At 30.4% G+C, this 23,201-nt stretch overlaps 1 protein-coding gene across 19 annotated transcripts in view; it reads left to right on the top strand.

Annotated features, from left to right (window-relative positions):
- LOC144848745 (liprin-beta-1-like) overlaps nt 1-23,201 on the top strand; it is a 119,966-nt gene that overhangs the window by 45,569 nt on the left and 51,196 nt on the right. For 12 of the 19 annotated variants that reach the window (XM_078705614.1, XM_078705616.1, XM_078705612.1 and 9 more), the window contains 5 exons: nt 1,854-2,095; nt 18,300-18,485; nt 19,928-20,059; nt 20,491-20,547; nt 21,312-21,374. In XM_078705614.1, coding sequence (XP_078561740.1) covers nt 1,854-2,095; nt 18,300-18,485; nt 19,928-20,059; nt 20,491-20,547; nt 21,312-21,374 — 680 coding nt within the window. Of the gene's footprint in view, nt 1-1,853; nt 2,096-6,670; nt 6,688-10,101; nt 10,233-12,129; nt 12,161-14,261; nt 14,412-16,087; nt 16,099-18,299; nt 18,486-19,927; nt 20,060-20,490; nt 20,548-21,311; nt 21,375-23,201 lie in introns of those variants that run through there. The other 7 variants (XM_078705630.1, XM_078705627.1, XM_078705628.1 and 4 more) reach the window with 7 other exon arrangements.

Here is a 23,201-nt window from a genome sequence, read left to right as displayed (position 1 = left end):
TTTTTTCTTAACAATGAAAATTTATGAAATAAAAATTCATGAATCTCATGGTTGTTTGAGATTAAAGAGATAAATTCTTATTTATTTTTCTTAGTTATTATTTCAATGCAAATGCTGTATGTATTTTATTATTTTATGTCATTCAATCATTCATTTCCTTTATTTCGAATAGTACATCCATACAAATCATACAAAAAAAAGAAGAGAAAAACTGATTATTAAACATTATACTTCTGCTCATTTCTACTTCTCGTCTCTTTCTTCACTTTATTTATATACCAGTTTATTTATATCCCATTGATTCTAGTTTATTAATGTATAAATATTGCATGGTGATTTAACATGATGTGAAATAAAATCAAAAGTATGACTCATAATACAGTTCATTATTGAGGTCTTTCGGTTTCATTTTGTTTTTATTATACAGTAGGTGAATAATAAGTGGGAAAATAGAGTAGAGTAGTTTACAAAAGCTATCACAACGCTTGATTGGTTTGTGAGCATGTGCAGATGGCTATCAGTATCACCCACTAGGTGAACTAATATTCACTTTCTAAAGCTCTCTCTACACTATCAAACTAGTTTGACAAAAAAAATTTGATGTTCCCAAATATGGTAGTGATATGACCAAATATGGTAGTGATATGACATCATATGGGCACATCATATTTGTTGTCACATAAAGTTTGATAGTGTAGACAATGCTTAAGAAAATAGAAAAGGCATGTAGTTTAAATATACAGTAACATAGTATAAAGTTGGGTCTGAGAGCATGGTACAAACAGGTTTGTTGTCTAGGTACATTACATAATTTTTAAATAAAAGAATCCTTTATTGCAGTTTTACAAAACCACAAACAAAGGATCTACAATAAATTACAGTTTATGATCATTCGGGAAATTATCTCACATCTAGGCTAACTTCATGTTTGTGGTTATTGTTTAATATAACAAAAAAACATATTCATTTGATCATTTTAATTTGTAGCTTTTTCTTGTTGACTGAGAAATTGTGATAGTATTTAAAACATTCACTAAACTATTTTGATTCTTCAACACATGATTTGGGTTATTTACCACCACAAATCTAAAGTCAGTTTGTGTACATGCTTATTTCTTTATCCAAGTTAATTTCTGGCAAGTTAGTGGTGCTAAAAGTTTTCTCGATCACAAAAAGCAGTTATGGATATGTGTAAGTCTTATGAAAGAATAGTACAATATTTAACAAGCTGATGAAATAATAAATTGTGGTTTCTGGTATCAAATTTAATCTAATATTACATGAAATTAAACTGTCAATTACTTTCAAAGATGTCAATCATATTGATGGATATTATAATGACATTTTTATATGACTGTAGATAATCTTTTTGGAAATAGCATAATAGCTATTCTTCAAATTTATATTTACAATTTGTTTTCACAGATTTTGTTGACGTAGTGAGTTTTGATTTTTGTAATTGAATATTTAGCAAATAATAATTCATATTACTGTAAACAAATTTCATTTCATGTCATTTATTATTGATTAAATCACTCTTTTAATTAATAATCTTGCTAATAACCTGTCGGGCGTTATTGTTTTTTTATTTTCTTTTCTCTCGTTAATTCGCGCCATTGAACCAAAACCATCAGTTCATTAGATTTCCGTAAAGTTTATTCACAACAAATAACAATGGAAAATTCCAACAGTTTTCGTCTTGCAATGATTATACAATACAAAGGACAGGAAATTGGTGCTACTTGTTTTTACACGCTACATGTTCACGATTCGTCAAATTCTCTAAGCTCTAATAAAACCAATTTGTAAATTAATAAATCTTAAACAATTATTAATTTCCTTTTACTTTGTAGGCAGTAGCTTGTCAAATATGGAATATAACAATGGCGTTTATGAGGTTAATACGTCCACCAACAGTAAGTTCATGCCATATCGTCCAGCTGCCCCGAATAAGAACATCGTAGGGTTGTGTGAAGAATTGCGTTTAGCGTTGGAGAAGACGGGAGACGGTTTTGATGAATGGTCATTGAAGGAGCAAGTACCGGACAAGACCAGAGCAGTGATTTTAAACTGGATTCAAGGACATAACAAACAGGTATATAAACTCTTAACATTAATATTAAAACCAATTAATTTACTATTAATTGAGAGAATTGTGCCTGGTGTACACACTCTTCACTTTGTCTCAATGTAGCCGACACATACATCAATGTATCGTGTATTGTAATATAGAAGTAATTGGTCAGATGTTTTGCTTGGGGTGGGACTCCAACCCACGACCTCCAGATCACCAGCCTGGCGTTCATACCTCTAAACCATCGAGCTTGCGCTGATGGCTAGTGGCTAGATTCGAGCCCAAGTAAGCAGCGGGTACTGCACCAACAGGGTTGTAATTAAACTACTGTGGAGTAGCTTTGCGTCAGGGAGTTGAGTAATTGTTTTGCCCTACTCTGACGCAAAGCTACTCCACAGTAGTTTATTACAATTACAATATAGAAGTATACTATATAACCACTGATTATAGTTTTCCTCGTATGCAGACTCTACCATTTTGCTGGAGAAACATCGTCATTCTTTCATTCATTCATTCATTAAATTCATTCATTCATTTCTCTTTATTTCGGAATTCATATCCATAAAAAACTGTAAATAATTAACAAAAATTAATCCATATGATAACTACACATGAGTTTAACTTGACTTAACTAAAATGTAGTTTATGTCTGTGTTCCTCCTTTTTATTGAAGTTTATATGTTTATAAAAATTATTCAATTGATGTTTCTTCCATCAATTATGTTCAAATTCTACAAGTGTCTTACTGCTTCATTTTAACTACATAATTTGACACCTCGTTATTTCCAATACGCATTACATAAAAGCTTACTAAATTGGCTACATAAAAATTATATATTATATAGTATAGCCATGAACAGCTAAAACAGCACCCTTAGGAATCCCAGATAGCACTACACATAATTAAAACATCCAGCTGTGATCTCTTGGCCTTTACATGCCTTCCCTGCATCATTCCGTACAAATCCCTTTCCCCCATTCGTTACTTAACCGCTTCCAAGTTGAGGAAGTCAAGGATAAGCACGGCAGCTTAGTCCGTTGTGTGTCCAGGGAGATACACAATCATGTGCTGCAACGATACTGGAAATATACGAGACGCTTCATGGAGGGTTGCTATTCTGCGATATCAGTGATCACGAACGCTCACGGATGTGTGAAACAAGCTTGGTGGCGCCACTTTAAGACATGATGTCCGTGATTTTTTTCAAGTTTATAGATGTTATTTCCTAAGAAATGGAACAAGTCAATCTGTGAAAAACAAAAAAACACAATTGTACTATAAAAAATATTATAGAATTTATATGACATTCCTATATTATTTATCATTTGTCCAATGGTAGCCTAAGACTAAAGAGTTTGAAACCAATAATGTACTGTACTAGACTACATTTGACCCAAGTCATGTGATGTAGATTTTTATATGAATGTCAGCTTATATATCATAATTTGTAGATAAATACTATAGAAATAAAAAAAATGATATTTTAAATCTTTCAATACAATCTTTCAAAATACATCATTTTTAATAAACATAATTATCATGTTTTTATAAATTTGTGACTTCAGTCTGGTTATAAAGTTCCTGATTGAATTAACATCTTTCTTTTTCCTACACAATTAAATTATCGTAATATTGACCCAAAAAAATAATAATTTGTAATTACTTTGCCAGATATTCATACTTATTTTAAATCCAAGTTTACAATTTGTTAGGAAAACATTTGTTGTTGTAATAGTAATACTGTTGTTTATTATTCATAGTCTATTTTGTGCCTGCTGTAGCTTACCTAGATAAACCAATAAATGCCTTATTCCTCAAAGAGCAAGATATACTCAAAAAGTATAAAATTCATTACACACCTCTCTTCATAATGGTACAGTCCACACACCATGCCCTCAAGTTAGAGCATCTTCACAAACCACCATCATTTATTTTTGTAGTATTTTTAGGTTAATTGTATCCAGGTACTTAAATAAATTCATAAAATGTTGATATATTGATTATATTTATTATTTTGTTAAATACTGTATTCACTTTCATAATCTATGTAATACCAAAGTACAGTTGGAATGGTTTCATTGTTATTGTTCAAATCAAAAGATGCATAACTTACAATACTTCCTATACAGATTAAATTGAAAATGTGTTTAACTGTTTCAAAACAGGTAGTTAGGCTAGACGTCTTGTGCTTTTCCATCTGTAAGTTTAAAGAAAAACATCATTACAGCCAAATGTTATTACTAAACAATAAATTTAAATTTCAGTTGAAATTTCCTTACAAAACTTTAATTTAACACATGTGACATTTATTTTGTGTTTCACAAATGCATACAGTTAACAGTATTTTAAACTAATTAAACTTTCAAATTTAAAGAAAAAAGGATATAGTCAATGTCAAGTTATCATCAGTCATTTTATTTTTTAAACATCATGTTTAAGAAATAAAATGAAAATATTAATGACAGTCCATCTAAAAATATATACATAATTCCAAGTGGATCAAGTATAAATTTATTAATAACTTTCTTTTAAACTATATATTATTTGAAAAATGTACAGATATAGGCTTTTACAACAATGTTTTTGATAATGATAGTTTAACTCTTGTTCCTTTCTCAGTCAGCAATGTCGAGCGATGTGTGTCAGAATCATATAAATCAGAGTGGTCAAATAATATAATGCAAAAAACCTCATTAAATTTATACTCAAAATTGAAACCTTTCCCTAATTTAGAAAAATATTTACTTGATAAAACACATTTTTATGAGACAAGTCTGAAATTTAAATTAAGATCTAACACTCTACCTTTAGATTGTAAAACTTATAAATGGTCCAATGATGTGTCCGGTCTTTGTACTTTATGTGGGAATGGTGAAATTGAAGACATTAAACATTTTTTATTAAACTGTAAAGCATTTGATAATATTAGAATGAAAGAATTATCCATTCTACAAAATAATCTTGTGCTCTGTAATGATTATGACACATGGAATCGTTACACAACAGCCAGTGCTGATGATAAATTACAGTATATTTTAGGTGGAGATTCTATCGCGATTTGTAAAGAATCTGAGACCTTTTTTGATTTGTTTTGTAAACAATACACAAGAGCTGCATGGGAGAAACGGTCAGAACTTAAATCTCCCAATATATAGATTGTTTTTCTTTTGTATTGTTGCTTTTATATATGATTTGTAAATATTATACACCTGTGATAACAACTATAGGTCTTCAGTACCTGATGTTGAAACACAATGGTTTGTAATGTAAACTCTTTACTATATATTTTATGTTTATTTTTATATACCTTTTTAAATTATCAACTCAAACCTATGATACTGTAGGACAATTTAATACAGTACCTGTATTACCATGTTGATAATGATTTTTCTTTTATATTTTTGCAAATAGTTTAAGAACCTGTATCCGTCATATTATGTATTGTTTTGATGTATTATGTTAATTTGGATGCACCACTTCTGTGTGTGCCACCGATGCAAAGGTGTCATTTCCTAATAAATTATTATTATTATATTACTATAGAGGGCACTATTAATGATCAACTGATATTAAAAACAATGGATTATTTGATCATCTTTTTGGATCAAAATTAAACTGTACTGTATTACAACAAAAAGATACTTTTCCTCTCCCTTTATCAAAATGTAAAATATAGGGAGACAAGGACTACGATTAATATTTGAATTTAATCATTTAGAGAAATAATTGATTTTAAATGATAAATGTAAAGAAATAGTGACCTAGATAATATACATGGTGAGTTATTACAATTAATACAATAAAGAAAAAGCAAAAAAACATTACATTAGTTGTAAATTATTGGTTGTTAAAATGTTAGTATAAAAACAACATTGACTTTAATACAGGAGATTGAATTTCAAGATTTCAAAATTGTTGACGATTTATTGAATTTGATGTAATTGAAGAAGGAAGGGAGTGGGGGGTAACTGATGTAAGCGATCGTGCTGACAGCCGATAGAATCCTTGCGGAAGTTTTTGTACTGGGAATGATAATTTGCTGGCTTTCTATCAACAGATGTTCATTCATATACTAAACTGAGCATTTGGCAAAGTTGTGAAAATGTAATCTCAAAGGAATATCAAATAATTTTATTGTTTCTTAAATTCTTCTTGTCAATGTCATAACAGACCTAATTCGCAAATTGTATCAATATTATTAATTTTCAGAATTAAATTCACAACTTTATTTATATCGTTAATTTTCAGTAATACATTTTCAACTGATACAAAAATATTATTATTATATTATTATTAATTTATATTTGGAACATTGTCAATAATTTTTTTTTGTTTTCTTACTTATCTTTATTGTTCAGTGAATGCTTGATATTGTGAAAGGTTTTAGATAACATTTTTATCTTTTTAAAACAATTTAGATTTTTATCTCCACATAGAAGAGGGAATTAATTTTGGCTTGTCTAATGATTTTTTTTTTCAAAAGCTCTGCTGCCCTCAATCTGAATGTGTTTATAGAGGGAGACATTCAAGTTGTTCTAAATTCAGGGATTGTGTATTTTTAATTGGATGTTCATCAATTTTTAATTGTGTTTTAATTGTATTTCATTTTTTAGTAAGTAGTGAAGCTTAAACTTACCTTGATTTATTGTCATACATGTTAATCCCCAATGTATAGTCATTATACCACCATATAAGGCATTAGGGAACTTACTCAATTTATTCAACAATCTATGCCACAACTCAAATTTGTACAATTATGCAGATAAATTTAAAAACCTTTTAAACAAAATTGATACAATTGGTGATCTCATCCTAGGTAGTTGGGTGCACTGCTTTCTATATTGATTATATATTTCATTAGATTTCCTATTGGTAATCAGGGGAATTAGCAATGACTAAAGTTCAATGTTAATTAATCCATTCAACAATTAGTCATGAATGGTAGTTATTAGCATAACATTATCATTCATATATTGAAATTTATGATTATATTATTGATTATTAATATGAATCATTTATTGACAAGTTTATTAAAATAATAAAAGAGGGTCGAGAGTTCTGGATACCAAATTACAATAAATCAATAATAATGTTTCCCTTCTAGTGTATTCTTTATTTCATTTTTAATTTTTATTTTAACCATATTTAATGAGGGTGATCCATCCAGCAATGCTGATCATTTGGGACCCTCCCTGTTTCATTGTTTTTTATTGGTCCATTTCCACAAAGAGCTAATCTTTGAAAAGGTTTTATTTTTATATTCTCAAGGCTTCAAATATTTAAAGTAGAATAATCTACGGATTATGATAACATTTTTTTACCCAAATTTTTCAATAAAGAATTGGTTGATAATACAGCGACACTTAGTGTCATTAAACATACTTAAAGTAATAAAACAGTCTACAAACATCCCAAGTTCCAACAGATGCCGAGACGTAACTCAACTAAAGAGCAACATCATAGTAAAATACACTACCAAACCTTTTATAACAGGCTTTCTAATTGGTCAGGATGAGATGATGCACATGCCTGATCTTGTAACAGAATGTCCAATTGGTCGTGACTGAGAGTGACATAAAGTAATTGTTGTAGGAAATTGATAAATTCGTTCTTGTGTTTGGCTAGGCTCATGGACTTGTAGTAACTTTCCCCCTTGTGGGTATCCTATGTTCGGTAGACGCTGTGTTTTTGTGCCCTCTTCTGAAATTAAGCTTAAATCAGTCGCTTGGATTTCTTTATAATATAATATTTGGAATATTATTATTAATTGATATTAATTGTTTAGGTAAGTTACTTTCCATTTCTACTGTTTATGTTTTCAATTAAAAAATCATTAAAAATAAATTATAGTAAACTAGTGAAAAATTATCTGAATGACATTTTTTATACGAATTATGTACACGAGTTTATGCTAATTATAAATTAATTACAATGCCTATGATATATACTGTACTGTAAATTAATTAAGGGATAAAAAAATATTTTGAACAGTCATCAATGATATTGACTCTTGTAGATGTATTAGTTACTTTTATTGAATCATATATGTTAGCATTGTTTCATTTGAATATGATTTTCACATTATTCCAATAGTAAAAATGTAAAAACATAAGCATTTTATTTTTTAAAAATATTAGGATAAGTAGTTGAGATTTATTACATAATTAATATTATAAACAAGCTCCATTTTCCGACTGACCTTTTGACACTTTTTCTGATATTTTAATTAATTTAAATTAACATTGACAACTTAGATGTAATTAGCGTTTATCCATCAATATGTTGTAGCCTTCCTGTGTCGCCGTGTTATGATGACATAATCAATTGGTGTTTAATGGCATCTTCTATTTTAAGCGCGATAACTACTTACACCTCTCCCAACAGTTGTTATCTAAAAATTGATGTCAATATGTCGGTGAGATAAAATCATGTTCAACATAAACAATTATGTGATAAGAGCAGCATGGAAACACACTTTTGCATTATTTCATTTCCTCTTTTATTTCGGAAAAAATAATACAGAGTACAACATTTTCGATAGCTCAAGAACAAATTAGTATCTACATCTACATGTACATTATTATAAATATAAATGAAAAATATATATAACAAATAAACCGACGCCACAGTCATGTGGTTAATACAATAGCTTCATCCATCTACCATTTAGATTGGATGATGGAAGAGCAAAATCATAAATGCATTTCGTGACCATATTGCCTGTCCTCCCCAACCTGCACAAAATGCCATACACCACCTTACGCTGTAGTTCATAGTGAGCAAAAGTTCTTTATAGAATAATAGTCTGTTAATATAGTCTATAATTAGATTGATTTCTTAGTTTCGTATCTGGTGCATTGATACAGATTTGTTAAGACTTTATTTATGCATAGCATATTGTATGCTTGTTGTAAACTCACTATTGCTAATCTTTCAATATCTCTCTAATTAATGAATAATACTAATTTCTGATTAGTTGCCATGAAATTCAGTATTCGCATAAATTAAATCAAAGAGTTGTTATTTTTTAATTAGTAAATTACCCATATTAAAGATCTATTTGTTTGGATACTATTGTTAGTCTCTCTATTGTTATTCAGTTTTGTTGTTGGTAGATAGCAGTAAATACTCATCTGGTTAATTTATCAACAGATGTCCGAATATTATTATTTATTGCCTTGGTATAAAATGAACATGTTCAGACACCTAGATCATTTATATGTGTAGTATTAAAGTAACATTAGCACTCACTATTAGTATCGTTTAAAAAATAACTCAAAATAATTTTTTATTTCTTTGTTTATTTCTACAGCTAAATCACCAATTACTGTATGTAAAGTCTTTTTAACCCAATTCTAGTAATATTGTAGAAGTAGTTACCATATTTTTGGCCATTAGTAAAATATTTCTACTGGATTTGAACCTAAAACATTGAGATTATTAGGCACACATGAATGAACACCATGCTGCTGTGCCACTGCAATTCTAACAGTTTGTATAATTGTTAAGGCAACAGGTCTTACAAACGAACTTCTGCCGGATTTGAACCTAAAACATTGAGATTATTAGGCACACATGAATGACCACAATGCTGCTGTGCCACTGCAATTCTGCAGTTAGTATAATTGTTAAGGCAACAGGTCTTACAAACGGACTTCTAAATGTAATTGATACAAATTGAATTCTATAAAAATGACCATTTATCATGTTAAATACTTGACCAATGGAGATTCAGTCAATTAGCACTTAGCTCTCACCTACGCATCAAGTTTACCGCTGACAAAAGAGGACGCGGATAATGACGGATTAACTGAAGACGAAAAGGGCGCATTCAATCACAGATAACCTTGTTGTGTTTATTACCAACTATTCATTGAATTTTTCAATAATTTTCCTTTCATTATTTCTAAAGGTTTGTTTGTGGTTTACTTACAATTGTTTGATACAGTCTGCCTTTCTTGTTTTCGATATCATTGGTTGATCTGTACAAGTGATGGTTATACGTGTCACAATAGCTCTATAGTAATATATTTCAATACAGTGAACTGGATATATATTTTCTGTTTATTGTTGAGAGTGTTGGTTTGATTGGTAAAGGCCATAATAGTGTTTTTATCCCACGGCTGATCTACTACCTGTATTGAAGTGTAAATAAAGGTAAGGTACTGTAATAGTTCTAAGTAGAATAAATTTTAATATTTATGCTAGAAATATTATGTTTTCTATCAAGTTTTAGTGTGTCTTAGCAATAGCAAGCTTTGAAGTTTAGTTTTTTGAGTACCTTTTTATTAATAATGACAACTCGTTATTCATCTAGAGGTAACAACCACAGTTAAGTACAATCTTGCAGGCATGTTTTGTTTTATAATGCCAATGTAGTAATCACATTCACATTTAAAACTGTGACTTAAAGTTTGTTTGGATTGATGAAAAGGTTGATATTAAACTTTTAACACATTTACTGGTCTGTGTCAAAGCATAAATCACATTCAAAATTTAATTGCCATTTGAAAATATCGTTTAATAACTACTTAATAAAGTTTAACAGCCGTACTGCATCTTATCTGCTCACATACAACTAACATCATATAATCACAAGGCGTTTAAATTGACCTTATTAAACCAAATTTAGAATCTTGCAAACTTAAAATTGAACTTGAAGACAGTAAGTCTTAGTCTTATCTTTATAAAACAAGTCGTGTTATTTTGGGTGGTTTAAAGACTCCTGTGTAAATGGTCATTAGAAATGAAAGTACATGTTAGGTAAAGAGAGTCAGTGTGAAAAGAGATTTTAATTGAATAGAAATTTGTATTGCAACTCCTGACCTCAGAATGAATAAAGCTCTGTCTACACTATCAAACTAATTTGACACAAAAAGTGTGATGTGCCCAAATATGGTAGTGATATGCCCAAATACGGTACTGATATGACATCATCGTGTCCATATAAGGGCACATCACATATTTTTTGTCACAAAAAGTTTGATAGTGTAGACAGAACTTAAGAAATAATATCAACCGTACTCGGTTATAATATTGGCAACCCGCAAATTTGGAACATTGTAAAAATTAACTGGATTGATATGCTTTTAAAATGAACTGTGAATAGGACTGTCGGCCTCCTTTTTTTTGGACGCTTAGAGTTCCAACCATTGTGCGGTAACTACTGCATCCTGTCTCTATGGGAAACATTAATTGTGGTTACATAACTTAATGTTTCTTGCATTGATTAATTAATCAATTTCCTCTTCAACATTATAGTTTCGCCTTTTAAATATCAGAATAATGTTCAAATATTTAAAATAATCTAAAGTTCAAGATCTACATTCATCAAGACAAACATTTACTTACTTGTAATTTAATTTTATTGGTTAATTAAAAGGTCAAAGTTGACTGTTGTCTTCCTGAACATTTCATGAGTAAATATTTTCAATGAAGCAACAGGGTGTGGGCGAATGGATTAAGTGTGTGTTGTTGGATGACAATGCATGAGGTGATGGTCACTGGTCAAGGTGGACTATTATCTTATTAGGACGTATGTTTTATATATAAAAATATTTAAAGTTAAATGATAATATATAATGTATTGTATACCCTTTGTTGGACTTGCCTCGTACAGTATCTGGCTATACTGACAAAAGCCTATTTCCTAAGAGATATGCTATGTTACAAAAGGATGGGAAGACTGATAATGAACTTGTCTGCCAACCCCGCCCTCACGGGTAAGTCACACAACATACCACCACCAACATTTATTTTTGCAACACTGTTGAGAATGGTTTGATAGCTCGACTGGGACACCCTAAGCACTACCCCTTAGACACTATGCGGCACCCTAAGCACCCCTTTAGACCTTTAGTTGTCATACAGTAGCATTTAGTAGGAAGGCACTCCCACCCAAAAAAAATTAAAGGATCATGTGATTATTCATAATATGTTTTTAAGCTTCTATATTTCTTCATTGCGGAAACAAATATAGCATTTTGTATCAAAGTATTTTACTATAGAATGCTATTGAAACTATAATGAATGATTTGAACAATGTGAATTCATTTCATTGCCGACAAGATGACCTCTGACCTGAGGTAAATGTTATAGTAACACTTTCTTTAGGTACATCGGTATGTCAAACCTCACCTCATAATACTTTCTGTATAATAACTTGCCTTTCCATTCCTAAACAACAAATTTTGTATTTTAAAGTTTTGAACTGGAATCTTTATTATAAGCTGTATTTGTTTTTAAAAAAGCTTTTATTATTGTATAGAGGCACAAATCTGTCAGTATTTTGTACCTTACCTCAGTTTACACTCTCATCTAAGTATTTTTCTATCTGTCCTGAAAATATTAAGCATATTCTTCGTAATATGTCATACAGTATAAATAAAATGGTACCAATACAGCAGTATTAACATACAAATATTTCTAGTTTTTCTAGTATAGGGTAAAGTCCCAGTATTGACTTTTGGTCTAGATGTAGGCCTCTCTCTAGCCAGTTCAGATGAGTTTTTACCAATTATTTTTTTTTCCTGAACCAGACATTCCCCTGGTATATCTCACCTCCAAAGTCAGCCCAATTTTGTGTTCTAGGAGGGTGGGATTATACCAAAGGATATACGGTATATTGTGAGTTCATACATAAAAGTTATCTTTATTAATCATATTCAATAAATTCTACTAATATTATTATTGGTTTACACAAGACCTTCATCATTTAGCCAATTCCTATTAAAATAAATATTTGATGCAGTACGTTTGATGTGGGTAAAACATAACTAACAGGCTTTGTTCTGTTAATGACCCATTGTTAAACCAAATTATTTTTCTTTTCAAAACCCAAATTGATTTTTAAAATCCTGCGGGCTCTGCAAGTCAACTACTAATAAGAGTCTTTGTTATTAGATAAGTTAATTTCTACAATTGTTATTCCATTCTCGTAACTGTTGACGCGTAACATGGGTACGCTTTCGTGGGATTTTATGATGCTTTTATTGATTGAATGTACAAATATTATTCTTTTAAATTCGTTTTTAGATCAATTGTGATTAAGGCGGAGTAGCTTCATCATCTTTATAAATTTCAAAGTTTTCGGAAAATTATCTGAGGAAATTTGTGTGGTTAAGAGTTTTAGATAGAGGTTAAAAGTGCAATTGTAGGGCTTGTCTTCCGTATAAGATATTATAATATGCTTAAGAATTCATTTCTTTGCATGTCACACATTCTGTTAATTCAAAAAGCTTTATTCATTTGAAAACTTGGAGAAAAAGAAAAGTTATTTTATAAGAACCAAAATGTGTGACGTTCACATTATAAGGACTGATTTTTGTTTTAAAACAGTTTAATATTAATAGTTTAAAATAAAATAAATTGATATTTAATTTGAAGTCAGTGTTTGGTTACATTCTGACTATCGTCTTAGAGTCTGTGTCAGTTTTGCCCCTTCAGACTAAGTTTCTAGACACGCTCACAAGGGACAGTGGTAATACTTGTTTTGAGAAATATTAAGACATATAAATCTCGTTCTTTATGCCCTTTCTATATCTATAATAAACACATTGTTGTTTTTTTGTTGTTGGTTTATGTTGATATTTATGTATAAGTTTTGTAAACATTATTTATTATTTTTATTATTAAAAAAATTATGAATGTTAAACATGATCTGCATTATGTAATTATGGTTTTTAATATGACTATAGTTAGTGTTTTAAACACCAAAGGAAATTCCAAAGAAAGAAAGATTTTGTATAACTATAAAAGGGAAAAAATATCTGTGCAAATTTACAAGGAAAATTAGGTAGCTTCAACAATTGGAATTAGGTTTTTTTAACAAATATTGTGAAAATAATAATACTAAACTTACTAATGCAGTAAATTACTAAAATACTGTATTACTGGAAAAAAGTCTTTTAAACAATTATAAAAGATATTGGAATTTTAAATGAGGGATTTACCGTTTGAATAACATTTTAGAAGCGTGAACTTGAACCAAAATACAGAACGTCCCTGACCCGTCATACAGGACGTAATCCTTGTCTGAGTTCCCTTTCAAATTTAATTCCTACTATCTGTTTTCAAAAAGTATGTGTGCACTGAGGCGTGACATTTGCAGGGCTGTAAACCTGCAGCAGCATTGTCTGGCATTATAACGTTATCGGTTTATGGCTTTGTTTCTGGTAATAAGCACACGGTATTGTTTTAACCGCATTATCCTCTCGCCTAATAGTCATCGTATTGGTCTATAACGTGCTGGTAGTGGATCTTCTTCGTATCTATTTTTCACTCTGATTTTTAAATATTATTATGATACTTTGGAATTTACCCTGTTGGAAATAGTAGGTAAGAAAGAACATTTGTTTTCTGTATTTTATTTGTTTCTTTTGTTTAATTTAATCATTAATTGGAACAAAGATATAACAAAATTATGAAAATATCAACAAATTTTATTTATTTATTTATCTTTTGACTGGATTGCATTTTCAGTAACTTAGTACTGCTTTTCAAAATGGTCCAGTTATAAGGTTTAAAAGTAAAGTTAAATTATAACATATATTCAGAAAAATAAAAGCATACATATGCCAAATTTGAAAGATATACAGAATAGTTAAAAACAAATTGTTCAAATTAATATAAAGGTAATTTGTTGTTGTTATTTTCAATTTATATTATTGACTTTTTATGATGTCAATGACCTACTGGTTCCTTGAAAATGATGAATTATATCGATTCACAGTGTTTTGTCTTTAAGAGATCCACAGTAATAGTATTATTTGTTACCCCAGCTCTGTATCTTCTGTTCTCTTGGACTATTTTGCTTAGGTTCTAACTAAGCGCTTTTTATTTATTACTTTAATTATTGTATTTGAAAGTTTTCCTTTGTTACTAAAATTGAACAAATCAAATCTGGTAAAGTATCCAGTTACAACAGACAAACAATATAAAATTAATATCTCTGCAAAAGGTGTTTATTGTATATAAGATTGAATTATGATTGACTTTTGTTTTTCTCGTAAATTTCAGGGTGCACTTTTATCAAGCTCATTTCAAGTTTTTATGTGTTACATTTCATCTCTTTAGTTTATCGACCTGTTTTTCTAATTTCTTTATATTTTAACAATTATGAATAAAAGTATATTTTATTTTATTTGATTTGATGAAGAAGTAAAAGATTTGATAATGTAGTCATTTTAAAAAGATTTACAGAAGCTGAGTCAGCATTTAATTTAATAAAATAACTCAGGATGTATTTACGTTTGTTTGTAATACAATTTACTCATTCATTATCACTACACCATTGTTAATTCACTTTATGTTGATAAATGCCATAATCTACAGGTTTTAAAGAGATTTTAAAACCATAAAAGCTGTTAAAAATCAATTTTGTTAATAATACGGAAATCATTTTTTGCCATGATTCTTCTAAATTTGTTATGTAAACAAAATTCAGAAGCAATTATTATATTATTTAAATTTATATTAAAATATTAAATGCTTTACATATTAATTGAATAGTTTTGTTGATTAGTTTGTTTCTTGATGCTTTTCATTTCATTCATGTTAAAAAAATAAAGCTTGGTTCCCACTAGGACGTAACACAAGGGCATAAGCACAGCACACCGATTTTACAAATCACAAGCAGTGGATTATTCAAACTGTCGCTTGTCATTGGTCAACTCGCTTGAGTTTGATCTACGTCCTTGTGTGGCATATCAAGTGGGAACCACGATTAATAATTTCATTACATGTTCTTGTGTTTATTAAACAAATACATTTTATCAAATTAATTATTATTAATTATTTACACATAAGCTTTGACATTGGACACAATGTTTAATCCATTTTAGTCATAATGTCGTTGCATGTTATACACTGGTTTGTTATTGAAAAATTGACATAGAAAGAATTTAGCAAAAACAAGAAATGTGCACTAGGATAAAGTCTTTATAAAACAGGATGTATTTAGCAAATGCGGACGGACACTTAAGAACAGGTCTTTAAAATGTAAGGTGTTAAGGAAATTCAACATTTAAGAAAGTCATGCATACTGTTCTTAGATAACTTTCTATTATGTATGTTATTATGGAAGTATTCAATGAAGTTACAACATTAGGCTATGTTTGTTCCTTATTTGCTGTCTGCTCAGTTTCCTTAACTTTTGATTCATTTTTAGTAAAAAAAATAAATACAATCATTGTTTGTTTGTCTCATTATGGAGGTATGGTGTGATACTATATGACTGTTTGTGGGTGTTATCCCAAATGACATTTGCAATTAATCATACAAAGTTGACATTCAAACATTCTGACATTTTTAAAACATTTCAATGCCATTTATACTGTATGAAAATTTAAGAAAATTAGGCGATGGAATTATTTTCGGACTATATTAATAATAGAATTTTAAAGTGTTTGTCCAAATTCAGCCTAATGTGATATTATATACATCGTCATGTTTATTTTCTACGAACCAGAGATTCCGAAATAAAAATTTGAATTGAATTATCAAGCATAAGATTATAGTCGATAATTATTAATTAAGGATAAAATAATATTAACTGTATTTACTAGTATAGCTTTACACATTCATAAAATAGGCACTGTAGCACACTGACTTGACCTGTTGGCCAGCAATTCTCATACGGTTTACTATCTGTCTCCAAACCTCACAACAACAGGAAGTTCATCGTTAATTCAACATGGATTATTCTTATCTTGTGATCAATATCATCTATTTATTAATACAATAAAAGTAAAAGAACAAAATGATAGTAATATTTCCCATGGAAATGCACTTAATCCAAGTTTTGTTAAGTTAACTATCAGGATGTTTTGCTTATTATTTATCTAACCTCTGTGACGCGTGGCGCTAATACAGAACTATTGATGCACGTTAAAACACAAATGAGGTTTAGTGCTCAAAAACTGTGTTTCAGTCCATTAGTTAAACATAGTAATGGCAATAAAATTTTAAAATATATATGTACGCCCTCGATTTATGCAGTTTTTTTAATAACTTCCTCAAAAGTGTTTGATATTTCCTAACATAAACTTGTGTTCTCTCCCATTCCCAACAATCAATTTCAACAGTAAGTCTTCAGTCAGCTAGGGCCATGTGCTTCTTCCTTACATTACAGTAAAAATACAGTTAATCACTTTTACAAACTATTAATACTTAAGATAGGAATATAATTTATCAGCACATTTTTTTGCACGATTGCACACACCCATTAATCCCTGGGAGCCTAGGCAACCCCACCCAAGTTTTTCAGCACACCTCTGTTGCAGAAATCCAGGGCCCACTTATCTTATCAAACTACAACTGCTATAGAATAGAATGTTCTTTATTAGTCTACCCATGGATACAGTAGACATTATTTTCAGTCAACACATGCCACATTATGTCTACTTTAGGCTTAGAGTAGTCTGCTCATAGATATGCTTTTTTTATTTTTGGTTCAACAAATCTTGGATTATTTTCCTAGGCCTAGAGCTGCAGCAGTAGCATACATATCTGTCAGATTGTCTACACATGCACATTGCAAAGTGTCGTCTACAATTCGTTTCCTTTCCCTCAAGTCTGATAGTCACTTTTAATTATGAATGGAATGTAGGCTATTGAGTGTCGTGTACTTTATCTAATATTGACTCTTATATCAAGGGGCTGTCGCATCTACAAACCTTAACCACATTGCTAAGATTGATACTGTATACAGTACACTATACAGTAGAATAGTTGTTGAGCTAGGGGCGGATTTTAAAAGGGGGAGGTTGTAACTTCAGGGTTTGTAAAGTGATTCATTGTCAATTAAGAAAGTACCCGATACCAAATGTAGCTTAAAACCTTTCCCGGTACGATTCCAGTCATTTTGACGCACCACATGATGGATGCGCACAGTAGCAAAAACTTGTATTCTAACAAACAAACATACGCTTTCTCTCTCTATACTGTAGAACTTAGGGAGGAAACTTGAAGATTTAAGTTCTTCCTTAGATGAAAATGAAATTCCCTTCTAAAATATTATATGTTTATTTGATACTACCACTACCAGCATAAAAGTAAATTTTCATTCCTAAAACTTTTTATATAAATACAATATTATGTTAAAGAGCTACATTGAGAAACTTATGATATAGGTTAAATTCAGTATTAAAGGTCATTATATTGGTTTTGATTGATCATAAATATTTCCATTATTTACACATTTTTTTCCTTGAATTTTTACTTTAGACTAACGGAATAAAAGACACACAAGACCAAATACGTAAACTTGAAGCCGGTAAGGAATCTCTTCTACTACAAGTTGCCGTTCTAACTGATCAGGTTGAAGTTCAAAGTGAAAAGATCAACGAACTTGAGTTCACACTTTCGGAAGAAAACAAATTGGTTGCTCAGAAGGAGAGTCAGATGAAAGAGGTAAGGGAGGCTAACAAGGACAAAATAGCAAACCCAACAATGGTGATTGCGTCTCTATTCAATGTTGATGTGTACATTTTAAAACTACTGTATGTGTACAAGATTCAGCAATAATTTTAGGGATTTCTGTCAAAAAAAGTTTAGGGTGGATGGGAAAATCTAATAAATTTGAGGAAGTTACTTCTTTAAATGGGTTGGAAAATGGAAGTTTAGCTACTGTAGGATTGGAAGAATTTATGAATGATCCTGTCCATGATTATAACTATATTTTTAGATTCTGCACCATAATTAAGCAGTGCATTGATGTCAAAACAGTTTTTATCTCTAAGATTCTTGAAATACTACTACATTTATTTTTACATAATTGTTATGTGATGGTTTTTATGGTAACAGCGACAAAAAGATAATGCTTCATAAATCTAGAGCAATAAAAGTGATAACCTTTAAACAATTCCTGAATTTAGGTTTCAGTCTCACTACCAGATCCGTATAAAATTAAAAATGCTGTATGCTGATAAGACAAAGGCACTTAGGAGAATATGTACACACCTGGTTGGATTCTAATGGTTTACGTAACAAAGATACTTATTGTAATATGATATGGGAAGCATTAGGAATTTAACTCGTTAGGATTTAACCGAATTGTTCATTATATCCGTATCTGCAACGCTCGTAAATATCGGTAATCATTCATTCATATTACCTTTCTTTACACAATTTTGTATACTGTTTATTTGAAGAAAATAAATGTTACTTTGAATTGAATTGAATTGAATTGAAGTTCATTTTATGCAGGCGTAGATACTATATTGTATTCATACTTCAATGTCATGTTGATTGTAATGGCGGTGTCTTAATATCAGGGTCAAGTTTTATGTTAAATTGCGGTTTGTAAATCTGACCTTTTGCACAATTTTTCTTATGCAAATTTAAATTGTAATAGTACTTTTTATTGTCATATTTCTGTTGTCATCATCATCTTTTATCAATTTTGTCAGTATCTTTGATCATTATTATCTTATCCTTAACTTTATCTTCTTCATCAGATCTTTGTCATCATCATCATCATTATCACCATCTTGATCATGTTTCATCCTGATTATCATCATCATCTTGATCATGTTTCATCCTGATTAACATCATCATTATCCTGATCATGTTTCATTCTGATTATCATCATCATCTTGATCATGTTTCATCCTGATTATCATCATCATCTTGATCATATTTCATCCTGATTAACATCATCATTATCCTGATCATGTTTCATCCTGATTATTATCATCATCTTAGTCATTTTTCATCCTGATTATCATCATCATCATCATCATCTCGATCATGTTTCATCCTGACTATCATCATCATCATCATGTTTATCCTTATTATCATCAACATTATTGATTGAATATATTATTTTATATTTTTACCAAAATTTTTTTTAGGAAATGAGCTTAAGGCATTCACTGGAAAGCCATAAGTTAGACTTAATTGCTGAGATCACAAGCTTAAAGTTACAACTGAATGGTGCTAAGCAAGAACTGACAGAATGGAAGGAAAAAGCTATAGAAAGCAAGGTAATAAACATAATCATCTATAATCTGGGCGTGACGTTTTGTTCTCATTTCCCAATTCACTAGGTGTGGAACTTAAGTCTACATACTATTTTATTAGGCAGGATGAAAAACACAAAATCTATAATCATAAAATTTAAAAGAATGTCTGGGGCAGATCTTTTTTAATAAGCCTTGACGTGGGAACTAATTAGAATCATAGAGATAAGATAGAGAACTGTAATATCTCTATGTTAGAACTGATTGTTTGATAACCCACAAAGGAAGTTGGCTTAGTAGCAAGTAGAGGTTATTACTACTGTCACCAGGCTAGTAGGCCTACTTTGCTCAATTTTGATAAATTTATATAGTAAAATTGTGCTTGCTAGTTTTAGTTAAAAGGTATATAGACAGATTACAGGTTTTTCTCAATAAAATGATTTTGTATTTTTCAGTCTTCTCGGATGGAGAAAGAAAATGAGTCCATTCAGGAGAAGTACAAATCAGCACAGGTAATGAAAGGAGAAATAATATTTAAAAATGAATCTTAAAATTCAATTGTTTTGGAATGTAATTGGAAACATTAAAAAAACTCTGTAAGTGTAATTCAGTAGCTGGCAAAAGTTGCTTTAATTGATTCTGGATAAAGAGGGCCCCTAGATATCAGGGCCCCTAGATATCAGGGCCCCTAGATATCAGGGCCCCTGGATATCAGGGCCCCTTGATATCAGGGCCCCTAGATATCAGGGCCCCTGGATATCAGGGCCCCTGGATATCAGGGCCCCTAGATATCAGGGCCCCTAGATATCAGGGCCCCTGGATATCAGGGCCCCTTGATATCAGGGCTCTTGTATATTAGTGCCCTTTGATATCAGGGCCCCTGAATATCAGGGCCCCTTGATATCAGGGCTCTTGTATATTAGTGCCCCTTGATATCAGGTCCCTGGATGTCAGGACCCCTGGATATCAGGGCCTCTGAATATCAGCTCCCCTGCGAGGGACCTGGAATGGACACCCTCAGTAATTTATGTTGAAATAGAAAATAAATAAATGCCTATTGATAATAAACAAAACCTATAAACTTTTTTTATTCTTACTGATGGAATATATCGATAAAATATCAACATAATATGTATAAATTAATCTTCTCTATTCTTCTTAATTTATTACTTTTATTTGATTTATAAACCAGTTCTCTTTCTAATGTTTTTAATAGTGCACAATCTATTTTCTTGATTTTAACTATGATTTTCGATTTATTTTTTACATTCTTAAGCTTAACATCAATGATTTACATACAGAAGCCAATGAATGGCAAGAGAAATACATGATAAGTCAGGTGAGCAGATACAGCCTACAAAATTATCCATCCATTTTTTGTTTTAATTTTAAATTGACTGATAAAAATAAACACATCATCCCAATCACCATTAGAATAACAGTTAGAAATACTCTACAACTAAATCCATGTCCACAAGCAGTCTTTGTATATATTCATTACTTACATTGATGAATTCTGATGGGAACATGTGTCTCTCCTCTTCCTCCCCGACATCCTCTTCTTCTCAACCACTCCCCCTCTCAACCCACGCCTTTCCATCCCCCTTTGTAGAAATATAGTGCTTAAATAGTTATATTTGTATCATATAAATATTTCATTTCATTTCCATTTACTCTTGGTTTCTTAATTCTGAGTCAAACACTAACAGATTATACCACATCATTTATATCACATATTTTATTTTTATATCTTTCAATATATATATTTTGCATGGTATTTTATTTTCATTCATTTTTTACTTTGAACTCTGACCTACCAGACAACCATAGGAATAGAATAAATTAAAAGCTTTTTACATCCATATTTTCACCATGTATTTTCCAGAAGGAAAAATGATAGAACAGTACCATATCCTATATAGACGTCAAACATTTTTTACAAATTTAGAAATTGTAATAAAACATTATAGCGATAGATTGTCCAGAAAGTTCTGTAACCCAAGTTAATACACAGAGCATTTTAGTGATAGATTGTCCAGAAAGTTCTGTAACCCAAGTTAATACAGAGCTTTCTAGTGATAGATTGGTGATAGATTATTGTCCAGAAAGTTCTGTAACCCAAGTTAATACACAGAGAATGTTAGTGATAGATTGTCCAGAAAGTTCTGTAACCCAAGTAAATACAGAGCATTTTAGTAATAGATTGGTGATAGATTATTGTCCAGAAAGTTCTGTAACCCAAATTAATGTACAGTGAATTCTAGTGATAGATTATTGTCTGGTAAATACAGAGCATTCTAGTGATACAGTGATGATAGATTAGTGTCTCTGTAACCCTGCATAATTCTAGCAATGCCCTTTGCAGATATGTACTTTTAAATGTTGTAAATGTGTAGCAGAAAGTCAATTACAACCGTAGCGCTGACACTAATATCATGTTCTCATTCACTAACAAATCATGTCTGCTATTTTTGATGCCCTAACCTCCTCAACTTTGTTTTTCTGTCTGGCTTTTACTTACCACAAATAAAGTCATACGCCTAATATGTAATTAAGAGGAACACAAACAGACGAACAAAACCGTTTAATTACGATAGTGGACATTTGTTTTTTTTTCATCCAAAATTTATCTAGATACATTTATTAGCACATATTAGAAATTATAATAAACAAACAAACAAGGAATATAGATATAATTAAAATGTTTTAATTTGATTTGATCTTTAATAAAATTTCATTCACATCATAGATTGTTCTATAATGCAATAAGCCATTTATGTGTCTTTCTGCGTGTTCCGTGCAATGTACTTTTGGCCCTGTAGTAGTACTGTGTTTTTGTAGTTCATTATTCTGAACTCAATACTGTTTTTGTCTGTTTTTTTACTTTTTATAGAATTTTAGAATTTATAGAATAGCAATAGAAAGCATCCAATTGTTATCAAATAATACCGTTTTATTTGTTTTTTGGTGCCGATAAATTATTTGATTGTTGGTGCCGATAAATTGTTTGTTTGTTGGTGCCGATAAATTGTTTGTTTGTTGGTGCCGATAAATTGTTTGTTTGTTGGTGCCGATAAATTGTTTGTTTGCATGAGTCATACTGTAGTGCCATTGTCTGTCGCCCTCATTTTGTTTTTATTTATCATTCATTCGCTTACCTCCTGTA

Source organism: Antedon bifida, chromosome 7 (genome assembly GCF_963402885.1).
Source record: "Antedon bifida chromosome 7, ecAntBifi1.1, whole genome shotgun sequence".
NCBI lineage: Eukaryota > Metazoa > Echinodermata > Crinoidea > Comatulida > Antedonidae > Antedon > Antedon bifida.
The sequence above is the reverse complement of the archived record's forward strand: the minus strand, read 5'-3'. Positions and strand labels throughout refer to the sequence as shown.